The sequence below is a fragment of the Kwoniella bestiolae genome, chromosome 3 (genome assembly GCF_000512585.2).
Source record: "Kwoniella bestiolae CBS 10118 chromosome 3, complete sequence".
Lineage (NCBI taxonomy): Eukaryota > Fungi > Basidiomycota > Tremellomycetes > Tremellales > Cryptococcaceae > Kwoniella > Kwoniella bestiolae.
The window spans coordinates 128331-147368 of NC_089243.1; the positions used below are offsets into that span (position 1 = coordinate 128331).

Consider the following 19038-nt stretch of genomic DNA (forward strand, 5'->3'; position numbering starts at 1 on the left):
CAGCTCTTGTGTCTCTTGTCATCCTTTTTTTTTCTCTTCTTCTTCTACTTCTTCTCCACCCCTTCAGACTCATACATCTTGTCCCTCGGTTTGACACCTTTCTCTCGACTCCTTGAACGATGAATCCTAACCATTCCTACCACCCCAATCGCACCCCCCCCCTTCTTCGGGCAATAACAACTTCCAGCAGATGATTGATCGACTACACCAGAACAATCAAATACTCCAATTCATGTTCACACGAAATGCCATCTCTTTGGGAATCCCTCTGAATCTTCCTTCTGGACCGAGATACCCCTCTCCGTATCAGCATCAGCAGTACCCGCTGGCCAACAGTGAATCCCATTCCCAATATCAACAAATGGTTCCGGGTCAATATCCTTATACGCCTCGTCAGATTCAACAGGCCCAATCTCGTCACGACAACCCTCGATATCATCCCTATGATCGATCCTCCAAGCGGTACAACCCCCAAAAATCACCCCTCAAGTATCCGTTACCTCCCAAACCTTCTCTTGCCTCTTCCTCTGCCAATCTCCACCATCTCAACCCTAAAGAAGCGACACCACCGCGTAGGACGATCCCTCTGCGCATACAATTCCGGATTCTCGATCATCTCTCGTCAGCTTCTTTGTTATGTCTCAAAGTCTGTTGTCTGGTCAGTAAAGCATGTTATGAGCGATATTCCAAGAGAATGAAGGAGGTCGAACAGCAGGCCAGTCCTCAGGTATCAGTATGACTTGTAAGTGATTATCAATACAATTAGCCCGAGTTGACAAGGCTGAATCTCTGTGGTAGCTTATCATATGCAAGTCAAGTCAGTAAGAAGTTTCTTGTGTTCTTTTTTCGTAGAGATGTTTGATGTTTGATGGATGTGATGCATGCGATGAGAGAAGAAAGAGATACTGTATCTTTGAATATTATGCTGGTTTATGAGCTATGACGTAATGTCGTAATGCCATGATGGCTTTCGTTCCTTGATCGGCTACAGACTAAGGATTGTTCTCAGCTGAAAATATATGTCAACATTGTAAACACCTTATCCTTTCACTTCTTCACCTTTTCATCTATAACTGTCCAGAAAGGTCTAGGCGAGAGCAGAGAGTGAGACCGTCTTCAAGATGATCAGACCAAGATCTCTACCACTTCCACTCCCCCTCAGATCATCTCTACGTACTTCATCCAGTCTCCCCACCCGAACCCCTTCCATCCTCCTCCAATCCACTCTTCATCCCATCCACATCCGAGCGAACTCGACCATCCCACCGATAAGTCCCATCTCACCCACTTCCACGGATATACCCAACCCCAGACAATCAGCCTCATTCTACATATCCAATGTATTACCTCTCAAATTGACTTACTGGGATTTCCGACCCACCTGGGCATCCCTCCTGAGAGAAGAAAGCCTGTTGGAGAGGATACACGATATCACAAGACAGATAGATCTGTACGAGTTCAAATTGGAGAGTCTCGAAGTATCCAGGAAAGATGGTGGTGTATTCTTACACTTTTCGTATATCCCTCGCACTTCCCCTTCTACCTCATCATCCGCGTCGAAGGAGGGACCAGAGGGGGAAATCAAGGATATAATAGGTAGTCAACTATCCTCCACCGCCCCATCTACCTCATCGCCCACACCTGGAAAGTTATTCATTGAAGAACTGAATGAGAAGGCGAAGACGAGTGGTGGATGGCCAAATTGGTTGGGAGATTGGTATGCTGCTCAGAAGTTGAATTTGGTTAATAACACCACGGCTGTCCCGGGCCATTCGTTATATTCGACTGGCGCTGAACAGGGGGTACTGAAGAAGGGTGATGAGGTTGAGAAGAAGGGGATAGAAGTTAGTACGGGGGCGGAGAGGGTTTGGATCGTGAAAGGGAGACAGTGGACCGAGGTGAGTATGTCCCCTTGTAGAGTAGACAATCTCTTTCTTCCCTTCTCGATCTGGGCTGTAGTCTTGGACAGAGCTGATCACCCGTTTTTACCCTACAGGACATGAACAGATTCCCCACTGGTAGACTGAGGGTAGAGTTTGATGGTCCGGATGTGTCCCAGGAGATGCTATATACCTTGTTTAGAGTAAGCTCAAGCCATAGTACTGTATCACGTCATCGTCATGGCCGAGCTGACTATTTCTCATCTTTCACAGCCCTACGGTAGAATAGCAGACATCCAACCTCCCTCACCTGTCCCAGCTGGATCATTGCGTTTCGCAACAGTCACCTACTCAAGATTGTCTCCAGCAGCAATAGCTATAAATTGTGTACGTGCAGTCTTCCGATCCTGTGTAAGACCATAACAGCTGTGCTGATTCTGGTCTCACAGCTACACGGCTTCTCAACTCCCACCAATACAGCAGACTTCACTCTCAAGACCTCCGGATCAGCCTCATCATCTACCATACCTAAGAGTAGATTAAGGATATACTATGAACGACCTCTCAAAGCTCACGCAATACGAGATTGGATATCTGCGCATCCGAGACTGGCATTACCTGTTATTGCTTTCTTGATCGGTACACTGAGTTATACGGTAAGTCGGCTTCTACGCCAATTCGATCCTCCCCGTACTTGTCAAGAGCTGACTCTTATTTCTTAGTTCTTCGACCCTATCAGAGCGTTCTTTGTTAGATCAAAGTTGGAAGGAGTGTGGGATATCGAACAGTATTCGCTGATTAAGAGTGAGCACCCTCACATCCGCTTCATCCTACTATCATTGGTCTTCCACAATGATACTAATCATGTTGTGTTTGGTGTAGCCCTCCGACAGAAATTCGTCCTCCCCACATCATTCGGTTTCCTCAGCTCCTCGTCAGCATCTACCGGTGAATCAGAAGAAGCTATAGGCAAGGACGCATGGCAGGATCGTGTTGAGGCTGAGAAAGATGTTGAGAGATGGTTATCTGAATATCCCAACACTTTTATCACTATCACCGGTCCACCAGGCAGTGGTAAGGTCAGTTTGGTCAGTCGAGTGCTGAAGCAACAATCCAAGTGAGTATTGTTGAATCTGTAATGCTGAATACTCAGCTCAATACTGACTGACGTATTGCCTGTAGACCCTCTCTAGTCATCGACTGTGCTGAGATTGCTAAAGCGAAGAATGATAAAGGTTTGCTTGATGCTCTGGCAGATCAGACAGGTCAGTTATCTTCTCCAAAGAATCTAGAATACTAAGCTGAGATCCCCTGTTAACAGGCTACTACCCCGTCTTCTCATTCATGTCCTCTGTCAGTGGTCTGATCGACTTGGCGGCAGTGGGTCTGATAGGTCAGAAAGCTGGATTCTCGACACCCGTTGACCAACAATTACGACAAATCCTTGAGATCGTCGGTGGGGCCTTGAAAGATGTTTCCACCCATGCACAGCAAGAACATCAACAGGAGGCTCAGCATTTGAAAGACGATGCTGCCATCGCCATCGACAGAGAACGACAACGAAGACTGATCTCTCGAGGAGGATGGCACGATGGGCGATTAGATTGTATTGCCGGTAACGGTGTGATGTCAGAACTGGGGGTAGGGGATGAACCATATCTCGAATCCGATCTCGATGCCGCCCCACCACCATTGATGGACGATATAGCCCCTATCAAGGGAGAAGCTGTCCCACCTACCTCCGCTTCCCTCCCTCTACCCAAAGCATCCTCACCAGAGGAGATCGCCGCCAAAGCTGCTCAAGCAGCTGCTAATGCCGATCTGGACGCTGAGACGGAAGAAATCAAATCATTACCTATTGTTGTACTCAAGAACTTTGCTCAGAAAACTGCTAAAGGAGACCTATGGAATGTCTTAGCAGAGTGGGGAGCGAGTTTGGTGGAGAACAAGGTAGCGCATGTGATCATTGTAACGGAGGGTGCGACAGCTACCAAAGCTTTGACTAAGGCGTTACCTTCGAAACCTCTCAATAATATTGGATTGGCAGATGCGGATGAGGGAAATGCCCTGGCGTACGTTAGAAGTAAATTGAAGAACATCTCTTCGTCCACTACTTCAACACAAGAAAAACAGAATAACGGCGTATTTGAGTTGTCGGTGGAAGATTCAAACCAAATTTCCAAGCTTGGTGGAAGAATGGTAGATCTCGAGACGTTGGTTTATAAAGTACGGAACGGAACGACCATCAAAGATGCCGTGGAGGATATTATCTTGAGAAATACGATTGAATTGAGGAAGGCCGCGTTTGGTGATGATTCGGAAGATGCCAAGAGTTTGCCGTGGAATAGGTCGCAGGCTTGGAGGGTTGTTAAGGAGCTGGCTAGCAAGGGCGAGGTGAGTGCGATCTTTCTTTGCTACACCTTCAGTAAGCAGATTATGGGGAGATCTTGAGAACAGCACCAAGCGTCATATACGTCATTTTTGGGAGATGAGCTGACGCTGTGATTCTTCGTTTCAGATCTCATATGCCAACTTGCTTCAGGATTTCCCATTCAAAGGTGCTGAACAGGCTTTGAAAGCGCTTGAAGAGCATGAGCTGGTTTCTGTTTCGTACAGCGTCGATGGGAGAGCTTCGAAAGTTAGACCTGGGAAACCTGTTTTCAGATATGCTTTTGAGGCTTTGGTCAATGGTGAGTATCGCTGTCCATCGCGCCCATCACTTGTGTCGACCTATGACGTATGCCACTCAATGATCTGTGGTCATATAGCACATGCAAGGTGAACTAATGCCTCAACTTTATATTCGCAGACCCAATATTCAAAGCCTCCAATCAGATAGAGTACAACCTCACCCTAATTGCCAAAGCCGAAAATGACATCAAGACATACGAGAACGAGCTGAACGCCCTCAAGGGAATCACGACGGAAGGAGGATCGCAAGCTTTAGGAGTGGAAAGTAATTGGTTAGGACTCGGTGGACATTCCGCTGTAAGGGATAGGGCGAGGTGGTTATTGGATAAAATGCAGAAATCCGTGGAGAAAACTGTGAGGCTTGAGAGGGAGAATGGGGAGATGGTGGGTGTTTTGGCTAGTGGGAGGGCGTAGATTGGTCGAATACGTAAAGTCAAGTCAATGTGGGAGAGGATGAGGCGGGACGGAGGGGTTGATAAAACCACGAGGTAAGAGGAGACGGGGAGAAATGGGGCGGAGCGGGAAGGAGAGGAGGGCGGAGAGGAGGAGAAAGGTAGAGGAGGCAGAGTCGGATGTGTGGCGGATGCATGGCAACATGGATGAAAGAGGAAGGAGAATGTTCAAGAGACGGGACGATTTATGGTTTGTAGCTATGTTTTCATTTATGACTAGTGGATCAAGGATAAATCAATGTTGTACATGCTTCCATACGCAGGCACTACTCTATCATGCATCGAGATGTGCGTGGTACAGTTTAAGGTAACATAACAAACGTTAGACTGGTTGACCCTTCGAGTGCAAATTTGGACTCGAAAACAGTCTGAAGGAAGATTCGCCACTCCACTCTGGCACGATAGGAGGATTCGGTTTGCTGGTGGCAAACTCGCTCTATTGCCCACCAGCATTATGTAGATACTGTACACATTACTGCTAAGCAAGTCCAACTCGTCTCTTGAGAGACGACTGATACCAGCTGTCCTATCAGTTTCCCCGTGTACATGTATCGTATACTTGATTGATGAGCTGATGTGATGAGCGTGAGGATGAGACGATCTTTGCGTTCGTACAGTACGATGCAAGACATCCAAAGGACCCTCCATCCTCTACTTACTGTACTCGAGTACTATTCCAGGAACCATCAGATAACTGTCGATTATATATTGTAAACAACGACTACCTAGAAAACTGATTTTGAGAATGGGGAAAGAAAAGGAAAATAGTATATATAGTATGCTACCGTTGATATCTTTTTCCTTCCTTCTCTTTCTTCCGTCCTACTGACCCATACCCATCTAATCCCACTGGCTTACCTACTTGATCACCGAACACCTCTATTACATTTATATCGAATGTCCCCTAACGCCAACATGGCGATACAACCTCCAAACATCAATTCTAACCAGATTATAATCACTCTCAACCAGCCTTGTGCTTGTAATTACCCCAATGCAGACGCATACGAATTATGTGTACTACTTCTTGCGAGGGAGTATCAAGGTGAGTTGCAGTTTCTACTCGACATACTCAATGCGCTGTAGATCCGCTTGGTGGTATCGAAAACGGCAATGAACTGTCTCAGACATATCTTCTTCCTTCTTCCTTCCCTTCTCTCCTCTTCCTTCCTTCTCTCCTCTTCTTCCTTCCTCCGGTTCCACTCGTCTCTCCTTCTCCTCAGTACCCCCAGTCTCCCTCCGCCCCCCTCCGCCCCCCTCTCGCCACACTTCCCCTTCACTATCTTCCTTCCGCTTCCATGTACTCAGCTAATCTTCCTTCCTTCTCTACAGCAACCCTTCTCAAATTCCACCAAAAAGCCCTAATGCAAATCTCCGAAATCCTCTTCGTCTCCCTCCCCCCCTCCGTCAAAGGCAAACTCTCTCTCTACACCTTAGCTCTCATCTCTCCCGCTCCTCGAATCATCCTCGATCCGTACCCCGGTAATGGGACCATCAAAGATTGGATGCACGAATACGATATCCACCTCGAAGATGTGGTTGAGGAGATTCACAGAATCGAGAAAAGGCTGGTCGAGCTTAGAGCGAAGAATCTAGATGAGAAGATTGTTAGGAAGTTGGAAGAGCTGGATAAGAAGTTTCAGAGAAATCTTATTGTCAAATCAGCTGATACAACAGAAAAGGAAGGAACGGTGAAATGCGGATATGTACCCAAACGGGAGAAGTTGACCGTTGATAGTATCAAGCGATTCACGAAGGATACGATGGAGAAGTATAGGGCTTCGCTCCCTTCGCCTAGAGCAAAGGAGATGGGTAATGTCGAGGAGGAAGAACATGATGAAGTATGTCGTTGTTGTTGTGTATGTTGAGTTGGTGTTTCTCGATGACTGGCACTAAGGAGATGATGACTGACTTTTCCTATAACAGTACACCCCGCCCGATCTCGAGTTCCTCAGCTGGTTGAGCTCCTTCGATCCCCCTTCCGATCTTTTGGATCAGCCTATCCCCGAGAGTATCTTGAAGGGATTCATGGAAACTGAAAACAGAGGGTTCGACGCCCGTCCTTCTCCACCATCCATATCTAACGCTACTTGTCCCAAAATGTGGACTCCAGCCAAAAGTGAGGCTGCTCAACCTCAAGCCAAAATTGGAAGGAAGAGGAAAGTAGGTGGTTCCGTGAGGATGAGAGCTGGATTTTCAGGTATGACGAACGAAGAGAAGGAAAGGATTGCTGAGGCTTAGTCGGATGGGGCACAAGTTCAGGAAAATTGATTTGATAGATAAGGGATCTTCGTGTATATACCTTTTCATATATGGACGACGAGTAACAGCGAACAAGTCATGTATGCAGTAGAAGCTGTAAATGTATAAGCATTTTTCATAGACCATATATATCGCATGTAGACCCTCTCCAATGAACCTGCTGTCGCTATCGACGAACGAAAAGGAAGATGATCAAGTTGAACGATATTCTACTTCCCATTTGCTCCCCCTGAAAGTCGATCATAGCGATAGATAAACAAATAAACATTCACCCTCAAGCGACTGCTCATATCTCTTTCGCGATCCTCAATGTTCATCGAGTTAATTTAGTACGACTCTTTAGGACATCGTTCTCACCGACATGACAACCCCATCTCGCCTCCAAGCCCGCAAAGCACTCGCTCCATCTACAATAAACATACCTTCCAAACGACATACCAGATCCTCCTCCTCGCTTCATATCCCTTCCGACGGGCTGACCGATCCTCGAACCAGCAAGAGCAAAAGTCCACTCAAAGTCCTTAGGTCGAAGAGTAATGGTGATGAGAACCAAAATGCGATAACACCTTCTGTAGTTGCCGATAAGAAGGTTAAAGGGATGGGTGTGGATTCGACGAGATTAGGTAGATTGGAGAGAAAGGTGGAGAGGAATGATCAGCTCATGGGAGGCAAGAGTGAGTCTATCAGGTGTACAATACTAGATATTCAGATGTATGTGTATGGCTGACTTTGAGATAGTCTCAGCACTCGAAGATAGATTTACGGAACTTCAAACACACGTGCTATACGTCTTGTCAAGATCACCATGCCCCAGCCACGCGAATCCTGGCTCGGGGGAGGTCGATTATCTCAGATCACCCCCTGTTCCAGCTCTGAAGAGGAAATTGAAAGAAGCAGAGTTAGAACGGAGCTTCACCTTGAACGGTAACGAGAAGAGGCAGAAGGTCGAGGTTGTAGAAGATGGAGGACAGGTGGTGGAGATGAAGCTTGAAGATTTACAAGGTGAGTACGATACGCTATCTCTCATGGGGTGAGGGCGGGGCTAACACAAGACTCATATCGGTTTCATGCTGCAGATCTGAAATCGCAGCTACGAGAGCAGAAGCAGATGATAGATACGTTGGTGGCGAGAGATAAACAGAGAGAAGAGCAAGGCAAGTCTTTCCCCTTTATGTTTCAAAGGGACTGGGTACTGAAGGGTGATCATAGTCAAATCACTGTCAGAGACTGTCCAGCTTCTTCGAGTTACGACCGATAGATTTCAGTTCGACCTCGATGCCGGGCAGGGTCAAGTCGCCGATATGGAAGGGAGGGTTGATAATTTGGAAGAAGGGAGGGAAGTTGGGGAGGCTAGTATGCTTATCAATGGGTACGAGCCCTGAACGGCAACCTGTGTATGCGGGTGACTTGAAACCTGAAAAATACAACGAGAGAATCACGGTGAATGAGCTCACATGGGAAATCGCATTGATGATCTTTTCTCTCTCTCTTCCTCTCTTTCTGTCATATTGATTTTTCTTCCCGTTGCACCGACACTCATCGCATATATGATATGCTACTGACTCTGACTTCAAACTTTGATATTGTCGAACTGGACTTACGACACCTAGTCATCCAAATGAACATCCCGGATAACTCGGAGTGCCGGTTTATAACCTTTTCCAGTTCGAGTGCGATGATCACGAGCCAATTGTTGCTACTGGATTGAATTGAAAAGACCTACTCATTCAGTTCATCTACCATTCACTATTTCAATATTGCAGTACATGTGCTCCTTGGCATTCTCACCAGGTAAGCTTCCCGGTAATTGCGGATTTGACGTTTTTGAACATTACTCTTACGACATCATCGAGGTCTTGTGACTTATCTGAAACTTTCGTTTCTCTTGCCTCTTTCAGGTGGCGGCGCGAGGTTTTTTTAGAGTTACGAGAGAAAGAGACATTTCTGTCTGAATGAAGTACCGTTCTATTCTACTCTATTCATTTGTCTATCGTTATCAGCTGACGTCCTTCTCCTTGTCAGTTGTCCCACTGATTCCGCTCTTCGCCTTGGGGCGACAGCAGGATTCTTCCTCTTCCTCTTCCTCTGCACTGATTCGGGAATAGCTGTAGTGTGACTACCCGGCTGTTGCATCGCATGATCCGTCCGATCCAATGTCAACAACATGGCCTAGCTTGGTATTCTATGAATGAATGAATATGGGATTTCATTTGGATCGTACAGATCGAGCGTCCTGTATATATACATATTGATTCGGACACTGATTTGATCTCTTGACCTGCCCACTATTTCTCATCCTACACCTTTTACTGAGATCAACGACAACACAATGCGAGCAGGCATCGATTCTCTCATTTACCTAATCACCTGTGTCCTCTCCACCGTCTGTCTGGCAGCATGTGGGAATTCCCTACATCGACGAAATGTTAATGTTGGTGAACAGTCCCGGGCAGCCGCTACGAGGGGAAGTGAGTGGTGTTTTTGTCCTTCTGCCTTGTTACCGAGCGAGCCTCGCTGATGGGGATGGGGGCGCATCATGATAGTCCGACTTATCTTGGCGACCAATGATTTGACGGCCGCTGGATTTGCATTGTCCGTAGGAGCCGGGGGAATTGCTGTGAGTTACCTGCTGCTGCTTTACCTATGCTTTTCACCATCGATCTTGTCTTTGTGATTCTTCTTCCTTGAACTTCTTCAAGCCCAAAACGAGGGTACAGCCTGTTCAGTGCAATTAAGAAAACACACTGACCTAGCTTTGATACGAAAGGTCGGCACCCTCATCCTATTCATCCATTCCCTCCGCCTCCTACCCATGACGCGCTTCATCCGAAAAATCTTCTTCCTCTCTCCCCTGATGCTCCTCCTCAATACACTCCTCCTAATCGCATCGGGCATCGCGGTGACTGTTCTGGGTCGGAAGGGGACTGCGTCAGTCGAGGCTTATCTAGGTACGACCAAATTGCCAGAGGCTGTTATAAGAGCGCAGGCCAAGGCTCAGGGCGCACATCTTGATTAGTGAGCTGGGTTCACTTACTTTATATGTTATTCTGTACTTGAGCTCGAAGAAGACTGGTAGGTATGAATGTGTGGCTGATGGCTGATCGCAATCATAGCTGGGCGAACGATTATGTTAAATTCATGGTGGCTTCCCCATGGCCTGTCATTCCTTTCGCTTTGGCTGTAAGTCTACCATATCAATCTCATCATTTTTGATGTGATCTTCTCTCCTACTTAACTGCAACGCTGAAGAAGCATTTACTCATGTCCATGGGATCATGTGATAGTCACTCTACTTCGCTTACAAAGCATACAACGTCGAAAAACCCTCAGCCCAACACGCCACTGCGCACGAGCACGCGCACGAGAACAAGGGTCATTCGATGGATAGGCAAATATCAGGTAATGGGTCGAAACCTGAGATCCAACATATCGCCTGAGTCGGTAACAATATCGGTGCTCTAGAGTGCTTTGTATGTACTGCTGTATGATATAGTAGATCTGTTTGCAGTGTTGGAAATTCTCATTTTGCTTGGTCTTCTTTTGACTGTTTGTTTTTCTTTCGTATTTCGTGAACTTTGTTTGTAGTTCATGATTCCTTCGTTGTGATATTGCTTTGTATACTGTATAGGTAATGGGACATTTCCCTTCGATTGTCTCTTTGAACTTTTTCTGCGAAATGTGTTGTGCGTCATATTCCAATGGCGAATTGGTTTAATAATATACAATGAGGATAATGCATACATAGTTATAGTAATATCATCTTACCATATATCTTCCCCCTTTGATGCTCCCGCCTAATTCTGCCCAGGGATATTACTTCCCCCCTTCTTAACATGCGTGAAAGTACCCCCAGCGAACCATCGTTCATTAGCAGCCTGTACCCTCTGAGCGGCAGATAAGGAGGGAGTAACAATTTCAATACCTTGTACAGGTGTGAAGGAGAGCGAAGTGGACATTCCGGATTTGGCATCGTTCGATACGGCTGATCGACCGAGTAGCTGGGTACGGAGTTTGTTGGCTCGGGAGAGTTTGGCTATTACGAGGGAACAGTGAATGATCAGCCTCTGGTCGGTGATGACAACACAAAAGATTGGTTATAGCGCGATATGGTGTGTTGATTGGATTGAACAAGATGAGGGAAAAAAGAAAAACCCAAACCCACCTTTACTCCTCGAATCCGCCACTTCACCTCTGACCCTCCCACTGCCCGAACCAATCATACCCATTCCAACGGTCTCATCGTCGATACCAATCTCTTCCTCTGCTTTACCGAATTCCATACGGTTCTGCAATTTTCGCAATTCCGTTTGAGCGTATGCTTCTTTCTGCTTTCGAGCTCTGCGGGGGAAAAGGAGGAATCAGCTGATACGATTCTCAATTTGATGTAGAGGACAAGACCGAAACAGAAGGAGACCATATGATAAGACGCTGAGAGTCTTGGAGGTATGAAATCGAAATGATAATTTGGTTTGCAAACACTACTCACCTCTTACCACCCCTCTTCTTCCTATTGGTCTCTTGAGGAATAGGCAGCGCCTTAGTCATCTTATTAGGCGGCGGCTCCGACATCTTCTGAATCTTCTTCTGCAGCTCCTCAAAACACTTTCTCCCATAGCTTCCATCCCTCTGAGACTTGTTCAAATCCAATCGCGCAGCCAACGTGCATTTCGCCGATACCGCTCTCTGGGCTTTTCGTCGATCTTCAGGTTGAGCCGATTGCACAAGATTACTCTGATATATGAATCCCGTATGTCGTTGTTGACTAGCAGCTGAGAGGTGGGAGTTGGATAGAGATTTCTTCATAGCTCCGAATAACATTATATTGCAACTTGGTTGTCTTGAGAATGCCCCCAATCCACCTGCCAAACCGAGCAACTTCGCTGCTATACCTGTCCCGATAATTGCCGATAGGTTTGGAGCGACGGATGACATTCGACTTTCGACGTATTCGAATATCTTTTCTCTTGCTGATCGAAGTTCCCGGGCCACTTCAATGGCATTTTGAACGGTCTTCCATTCGCCCGGTGATAGCTTTCTTCCTCTTGTGGAGGTGGCTGAGAGTTTGATTGATAGTTGGATAGCAGCTGGGAGGGTGGAGGGGAGATCACATTTGGTCAAATCTTCGGTGTTACCTATAGCTTGTACTGCCGCGATATAGGTCCATGGATCCGTTATGAGCTGTTCCAACTCTGGGAATCTGGGGGCATAATGATCTCTGATGAATTTGTGAACTAGGAGGTTCTCGTTATCCACTTCGACGGACATGTTGTTGGCTGTTACTACTAGGTGATATTCGGGGTTCTCTTCTAGGTTGTTGCTGTTTGACATGTCGGTGGGTGCGGCGGTGTATTTGGCGATGTCCTGGAGAGTACACCGGAGTTCATTAGCAATGGTGCTTGGTAAGCTAGAACCGCAAGCGGGATGAGGTGAAAAGTTGAAAGAGGGTTGTTCTGTGTAGGAATGAAGAGTGTAAGGAAGAAGATCGCTCACCGCCAAAACCTCCTTCAGCTTCCTCCCACCAGCCAACCTCGCCACTTTACCCACATCCTCCAACCCAGCCATATCAGTCTGTTCGACCTCTTCCGCATCCAGCTCGTCTGCAGGTCTGACCCCTCCCTCCGGCACATATCCAACCGCACTAGCACCGTTCTCCAGCTCCAGCCCAAGCTCCATCCCTTCATCCTCGCCATCCTGCTCTTCATCTAGGTCCATCGCTGATGCAGGTCGTTTAGCTTTGGTGGGCAAGGGGGGTGGTAACATCGCTCCCATGCCTTTTGATGAGGATGGCCCGGCAAAGGGTTCTTCTTTGACCTCTGGCTCGGGGGAAGGAGCGGGAGCCTCGTCATCTGAGAAACCGTCTAGGTCTGCTAGGAGGGAGTCTGCTAATGACATTTTTGATGTGGTTGATGTGGTTTGATTTAGGTTGAAAAGGAGAAACAAAGTAGGGAAGAAGAATGGTTGAGTGATGAGAGGTAACGGTTAAGTGGCCAAATATACGGTGTACCGCTTAAGTAGTACGCTTATATAAAAAGGTGACAACCTCCACTAACACTGTAAGAAAGAGGATAATGATGATGATGGACTGTGAATATACAAGCTGGATGTACTAGCACAGATGGCTCAGTATGCAAATCAAAGGTGTGTAGTAGACTCCATTGGCTTGGCAGAATCTGAGGCTGAAGATGAAAGACTGAAGAAATCAACGAGAGTATGTTCAAGTGAGTCAGCAGTCAACCCACAGCCACTCGCTGTAGCCTCGGTAGGTAGACCAGGATTGCACGGAGATATAATAAAGACAATAAAGTGATATGGGCTATCGCAATATTTGACATGGTATACAACAATGCATCTTCTATGCTGTACTTTCCACTTCTGACTTCTTGTTGAACAAATACCTCATCCCATAAGCGTCTTCCCCGTCGGCATCTACCACCGACCTCACACACATTAGCTGGATTCCCGGTTTCATACTTGCACAAGTCCACTCACAATAGCCCTTCTCCATAGCATGTACCTCGAATCCTAAGGTATCTCTATACAGCGATATAGCCGCTCGGTTCGATTTACGGACGTGCAGAGTTATGTGCGAGGCTTTGTAGTGCGCTACCATTGCTTCTTCTGCGATACCATCGTCAAAATACGATGAATTAGCATCATCATTATGTATGTATAGTACATCTGGAAGCAGGACAGTTTGGTCTTGTCATGAGTGAGGATGACTTACGAGATTGTTTCATCAGCTTGTTGGCCAGACCCAACCTTCTATATGGTCTCAATACCGAAATGGAGGTGACATGTCCACTTGGTTCGGTATTGGGTGAAGGTTCATCTTCCCTGTTGATTTCACGCCCATATTATCAAATTAGCTGTTGATAGATGGTGGTGAGGAAGAGATGCACATACATCTTAGCCAGTATATAACCCACTATACGTCCTCGGGGATCTACAGCTACGTATGATAATTCTGGCCATGTCAGGGCGTGATAGAGGTCTACCATCGCACAGAAAGAATAATTAGCTAGATCTATAGGTATGACTGTTAGATCTTTAGAAGTGAGATATGGAACCTACAATACTTGAAGGTATAGTTTTCTGGCAAGTTCAAGAGGTTTGCATTCTGCATACCTATGAGGTCGTCGATCTGTGGGTTAGAAGTTGAGTTAGCTTTGGTTAGTGGTTTGCCGTATGAAATACTCACTGTCGCCTGTCGGATGTCCATGATGGGCTGTGGGATGCTACTGGTGCTGATGTTTTGCTGGTTTTCTTGAGATGAGGGGTGTATGTCTATGCTGAATGATGGCTCGAATGCAACAAGTACGATTACTGTGTCTGGGTTGAAATGTTGGAATGCACTGACCTTTGAATGGTTACGTAATAAGGTGGAGGCGCGGAATGATGCCAACACGACGATATCCATGACCAGCAACAACGTTCAACCAGCGGTGAAATACCTTTGTACTCTTACAAACTAGTTGGAGCATACCAACACACTGATCAGATACAGAGGAATCAGCCCCAAGGTTTAAACGGATACCAGTAAAGCACCCGTTATCAGACCGAGAAGAGGACATCCACCCCCCTCGATAATAGTCAAAAGCAACAGGTCAGAAACCTACGACCTAACGCAAGATGCGTCTCCTAACCTTCCTTACCCCTCTCCTCGCCCTCCTCCCAATAGCCCTCTCAGCAGACCAACAACACTGGGCGAACCTCTCCTCAAAATCCAAAGACGGAGTGATCAAGCTTGATACTGAATCTTATAGAGAGATCTTATCGGACGATAGGGAGTATTCTGTGTCGGTGGTTTTGACTGCGCTTCCTGCTCAGTTCAAGTGTCAGCCTTGTCAGTGAGTGGGACTCCATTTCTCTTGACGTATCTCACTATACCCTCACCGGGTTAGATGCCTGTCGTTAAAGTGTCTATCTCTGTATATGGAAGACTTAACTTAATGCTTATTCTTTATATTTGATGATAGCGACTTCGACCCATCATTCCACCAAGTCGCAGCTTCGTGGAAACGTAAACCCCGACATGTAAGGGATAACCACTTTTTCGCTAAATTGGATTTCCAAGATGGTCAGGCAATCTACCAAGAGGTGAGCGTCCACCCCATTCTGTACTGAATCAGCTATGGAATATTCGCCCGATGCTCAATTGTGTGTGAAGGGGATAAAGCTGATATAACGGAATGGGTGATGATCGTAGCTCGGCCTCACCTCCGCTCCTACCGTCATGTTCCACCCTGCGCTGAGCGGGCCCAATAAGAGTAATAAATTGAGTGTGATCACCTACGAGATGAACAGGAAGTGAGTGGTGGTTCTCTTGTGGTACACAATGGACTAAATGCTGACAATATGGCTGCGTTTTCTGCACTTCTCACCCTCACCCACACTCTATTCATTCGCATCCATCCAATCAACATGATATCCATCATAACCCCCAACGCACACAGCGGCCTCACCGCCCCACCCCTCCATTCCTTCCTCTCCAACCTCACACCCGAGCCATTTTCATTCTACAAACCCATCAACCCCGTCCACCTCGTCGCCATTCCCATGTCCCTCTTCGCCATCGTCGTCTCCCTCTACTCCATGCGGAGGGTCCTTATCCCATTGATTCAATCAAGGTTAATCTGGGGTACCTTCTCCATCATCCTCATTCTGACGTTTACCTCCGGACACATGTGGAATAAAATCAAGAATGCGCCTTACGTCGCTGCTGGGCCTAATGGGCAGATCTCATGGATTGCTGGGGGGTATAGTAATCAGTTGGGGTTGGAGAGTCAGGTTGTAGGTGGAATATGTAAGTTATATTTCTCTCACTTGCTCAGTCTTTCCCTTCTCTCTCTTTTCGTTCCTTTATGCTCTTTGCTTCGCATTACGCTCTCATCTCACCTCCATCTTACACCTATCATCATTCAGCCTCAATATGGATGGTAATTGACCTGCAAAGTCACACATGCTAATCACACTACTTACATGTAAAATAGACGGCCTCCTGGCATTCTCCATCATAGCCCTTACAGTCCTCATCCCCGCCCAATCGTCCCCCGTCAAACAGCGAATTGGCGTATACCTCTGGTTGGGCATGTTGATTATCGTGTTTAGCTTGTTGATGAAGTTGTTTAGGATGAAGAATGGTGGATATCCTTTTGGCTTGCTCTTCTAAGCGAAACAAGACGAATGGAAAAGAGAAGAAAAGGGAACGAAAAGGGGCAAAGCGGGGATGTGATAGATGGTATTAACTTGGTCAGGAACTGAGTTGGTTGCATCGAGATTGGTAGAGGTACGAAGGGATAGATGAACGCAGACAAAAGATGAATTGCATGAAACTATGCATGAATCGTTTGAATGAATAAATAAATAGATAACTTAAAACGAAAATTGAAAATGGACAGCCAATAGATAGAGTTAACTCTGATGTTGATATATGTAACTTCCTTATCACGTTTCTTTACTTTACTTCATCCTCCTCTCACCTAATTCATCTACTCAGTCTTAGCCTTCTTACTCTTCCTCTCTCCCTCCTCACTCTCCTCATTATCCCTCTTCAACCCCTCACCAGCACTCTGCAGCCCCTCGCCTACACTGCCTACCACCTCACCAACCTTCTGTTCCGCTAAATCCACAATCTCTTGACCCTTCTCCAAAACCGGTTCACCAACTTGTTGAGCCTGCTCCACCAACGGTTGAGCCCCTTGAACCATCTCACCGATAACCTTCTTCACTTCCTCCACATTTTTAGGAATAGCGGTAGTTGTCACCTTGGGTTTCTTCTTCCTCACCATACTTGTCAAATCATTGACAGGTCCACTATCCTTCTCCTTCCCACTGCCACTTCCACTGGACGAGCCGAACTGATCGCCTTCAGGTTGTCCAAGCAAATGATTGATACTCTGACTAATGAGATCATTGGCCTCTTCGACGTTGGCAGTAGACTTAAGCTCTTCGATCTTCACATTCAAATCTTCAATCAGATTTTCCACATCTTTCACTTCTTTTTCCTTCTCCTTCTCACCTAGCTTCTTAACCTCCTCACTTATTCCTTCTTGAGATGACGATTTGAGTTCGGTCAAACGTAGTTTGAATCCCTCTAGTGCTTTTTCGACGTAGGATAATGCCTCGGATCGTTTGTTGGGGGTGAATTCGAGGACGGTGGCTAGTTGATAGTGCGTTGAAGCTAGGACACGGGATGAGGAGGGGAGGAGAGAGGATTGGATGGAGAGGGCTGAGGAGTAGTCTTGCACTGCTTGGGGGAAGTTTTCTACGCACGATACGACATTAGCATCTTCGTTCTGTTCACTGGTTATTCTGTTTGACTTCAGAAGCTCTGATCTTTCCTTTCCAGGTTCTCGCACAGTCGCATAATATGGGATTGAAACGAGCAGAGAGAAGCCCACTCACCAGTCTCGCAGCTCACATCGCCCAACGCCAGATAACAATCCGCCAAATTCAACTTATCCTCTTTCACCTCGTCGTTGGATTTCCCTTCTACTATCTTCTGGTATATCGTTCGAGCAACATCCAATACCTCCCACGCGGCATTATAGTCATCTTCTGGCTCGTCATCACCTTCACCCTCGCCCTCTCCATCTCCTGAAGCTCCAGTGGTCGCGGCGGTGGATGGTCCAGCTTCTTGATCTTGGTCTTCCTCATCGTCTGAAGTGGGGTCTGCGGAGAATACGAAATTGCCGTTCTTTGAGGGTGCTTCTTCGAGTGTGCCTTGTCGGACTGGACGATGAATACGAATTACATTAGCTAAGATGCCAACCACAAGAAGGGCTGTTGTGCAACAGCTGATCCGACTACACACTCACCAGCTTCATCAGCCTCCTTCGATCCTTCCTCTTTACCCATTACTCCTGCTTGTGAGAAAGCCAACTCGTATAATGCTTTACCGTAACTCAGAAGTAAAGGTGCCATGGCTGGATCAAACTCTCCTACGAGCTGTCGCCTGTGTGTAAACACTATCAGCTCAGACTATGTACTACGAGATCGTCTAGCTGATAAATACTCAGTGAGAGAGACCAGTAAGGAGAGGGATGAGAAGGAAGAGACCAGTAAGGAGAGGGACGAGAAGGAATATATACCCACATAAGATCCAAAGCTTCCCCATACTTGTTCACCCCCTCCTCCCACTGCTTGAGAGCTATAGCTTTCTTACCCTCCCCTACGAGCTTGTCGGCTTGTTCTTTGATTTCCTTGGGGTTAGTAGGGGCGGTGCTGTTCTCCTCGGTGTTAGTGGTAGCAGGTTGAGGGGGGACTTGCTCGGATGACCTGTACAAGGCGGAGTGAGCTGGGTGCTGTGAGTCCCTTGCAAAGGTCGGTTCACTCACATGATGGGCTGATGTTATCTGCTCTTTCTGCTGGTGACCCTTGGTGTATGTCTAGGACTGAGTCTGAGAAAAGGTGAGGATATGTCGAGTAGTGAGAAGGCGGATTAGATATTCCTCAAAATCTCATTTCCATGTCAGTCTCCTTTCGACGCGTTCCCTTCCTTTGGTCGCGTATACATGACTTGACTTTCCCTTGACATATATCTTGAATGCTACCCCCACGTAAGAATAGTATGCATTTACGTAACCTACAGTAAGCGGCGAGGCGAAATAAAAGTTGGGAGTAAGATGCTGGTTTACCCGACTGCTAATTCGTCAATCTCATCCTCAGATTCAATCTCAACATCTCCAACATCTCCATCTTGACATTCCTCAGAATCACCTCCCGGCTAGTCATCCTATAACTCAAGTCAGCCT

At 46.8% G+C, this 19038-nt stretch overlaps 9 protein-coding genes across 9 annotated transcripts; 6 read left to right on the forward strand and 3 right to left on the reverse strand.

Moving 5' to 3' along the window:
- Positions 1–232: 232 nt before the first annotated feature.
- On the forward strand, positions 233–739 carry I302_104710 (uncharacterized protein; the record flags this gene model as incomplete). The annotated part of the gene is made up of 1 exon (XM_019195787.1): positions 233–739. The coding sequence occupies one exon, from the start codon at positions 233–235 to the stop codon at positions 737–739; it is 507 nt and encodes a 168-aa protein (XP_019042610.1).
- A 382-nt stretch (positions 740–1121) lies between these two features.
- On the forward strand, positions 1122–4985 carry I302_104711 (uncharacterized protein; the record flags this gene model as incomplete). The annotated part of the gene is made up of 10 exons (XM_019195786.1): positions 1122–1898; positions 1997–2083; positions 2154–2267; positions 2330–2536; positions 2603–2684; positions 2763–2997; positions 3063–3145; positions 3202–4274; positions 4399–4570; positions 4690–4985. The coding sequence occupies 10 exons, from the start codon at positions 1122–1124 to the stop codon at positions 4983–4985; spliced, it is 3126 nt and encodes a 1041-aa protein (XP_019042609.1).
- Positions 4986–5938: 953 nt separating this feature from the next.
- On the forward strand, positions 5939–7264 carry I302_104712 (uncharacterized protein; the record flags this gene model as incomplete). The annotated part of the gene is made up of 3 exons (XM_019195785.1): positions 5939–6068; positions 6356–6864; positions 6950–7264. The coding sequence occupies 3 exons, from the start codon at positions 5939–5941 to the stop codon at positions 7262–7264; spliced, it is 954 nt and encodes a 317-aa protein (XP_019042608.1).
- Positions 7265–7646: 382 nt separating this feature from the next.
- I302_104713 (uncharacterized protein) lies at positions 7647–8667 on the forward strand (the record flags this gene model as incomplete). The annotated part of the gene is made up of 4 exons (XM_065869935.1): positions 7647–7959; positions 8024–8287; positions 8362–8439; positions 8495–8667. The coding sequence occupies 4 exons, from the start codon at positions 7647–7649 to the stop codon at positions 8665–8667; spliced, it is 828 nt and encodes a 275-aa protein (XP_065726007.1).
- Positions 8668–9614: 947 nt separating this feature from the next.
- I302_104714 (uncharacterized protein) lies at positions 9615–10722 on the forward strand (the record flags this gene model as incomplete). Its single annotated transcript, XM_019195783.1, has 5 exons — positions 9615–9753; positions 9829–9902; positions 10053–10300; positions 10399–10465; positions 10570–10722. 5 exons carry the CDS (start codon positions 9615–9617, stop codon positions 10720–10722), a joined length of 681 nt encoding a protein of 226 aa, XP_019042606.1.
- A 357-nt stretch (positions 10723–11079) lies between these two features.
- Positions 11080–13177, reverse strand: I302_104715 (uncharacterized protein; the record flags this gene model as incomplete). Its single annotated transcript, XM_019195782.1, has 4 exons — positions 11080–11318; positions 11448–11623; positions 11772–12646; positions 12776–13177. The coding sequence occupies 4 exons, from the start codon at positions 13175–13177 to the stop codon at positions 11080–11082; spliced, it is 1692 nt and encodes a 563-aa protein (XP_019042605.1).
- Positions 13178–13637: 460 nt separating this feature from the next.
- Positions 13638–14504, reverse strand: I302_104716 (uncharacterized protein; the record flags this gene model as incomplete). The annotated part of the gene is made up of 6 exons (XM_019195781.1): positions 13638–13711; positions 13775–13903; positions 14010–14119; positions 14189–14276; positions 14357–14426; positions 14484–14504. The coding sequence occupies 6 exons, from the start codon at positions 14502–14504 to the stop codon at positions 13638–13640; spliced, it is 492 nt and encodes a 163-aa protein (XP_019042604.1).
- Positions 14505–14914: 410 nt separating this feature from the next.
- I302_104717 (uncharacterized protein) lies at positions 14915–16454 on the forward strand (the record flags this gene model as incomplete). The annotated part of the gene is made up of 5 exons (XM_019195780.1): positions 14915–15132; positions 15262–15382; positions 15492–15592; positions 15739–16088; positions 16276–16454. The coding sequence occupies 5 exons, from the start codon at positions 14915–14917 to the stop codon at positions 16452–16454; spliced, it is 969 nt and encodes a 322-aa protein (XP_019042603.1).
- A 319-nt stretch (positions 16455–16773) lies between these two features.
- I302_104718 (uncharacterized protein) lies at positions 16774–18860 on the reverse strand (the record flags this gene model as incomplete). Its single annotated transcript, XM_019195779.2, has 5 exons — positions 16774–17549; positions 17690–18016; positions 18103–18239; positions 18380–18562; positions 18844–18860. 5 exons carry the CDS (start codon positions 18858–18860, stop codon positions 16774–16776), a joined length of 1440 nt encoding a protein of 479 aa, XP_019042602.2.
- Between the last annotated feature and the right edge of the window lie 178 nt (positions 18861–19038).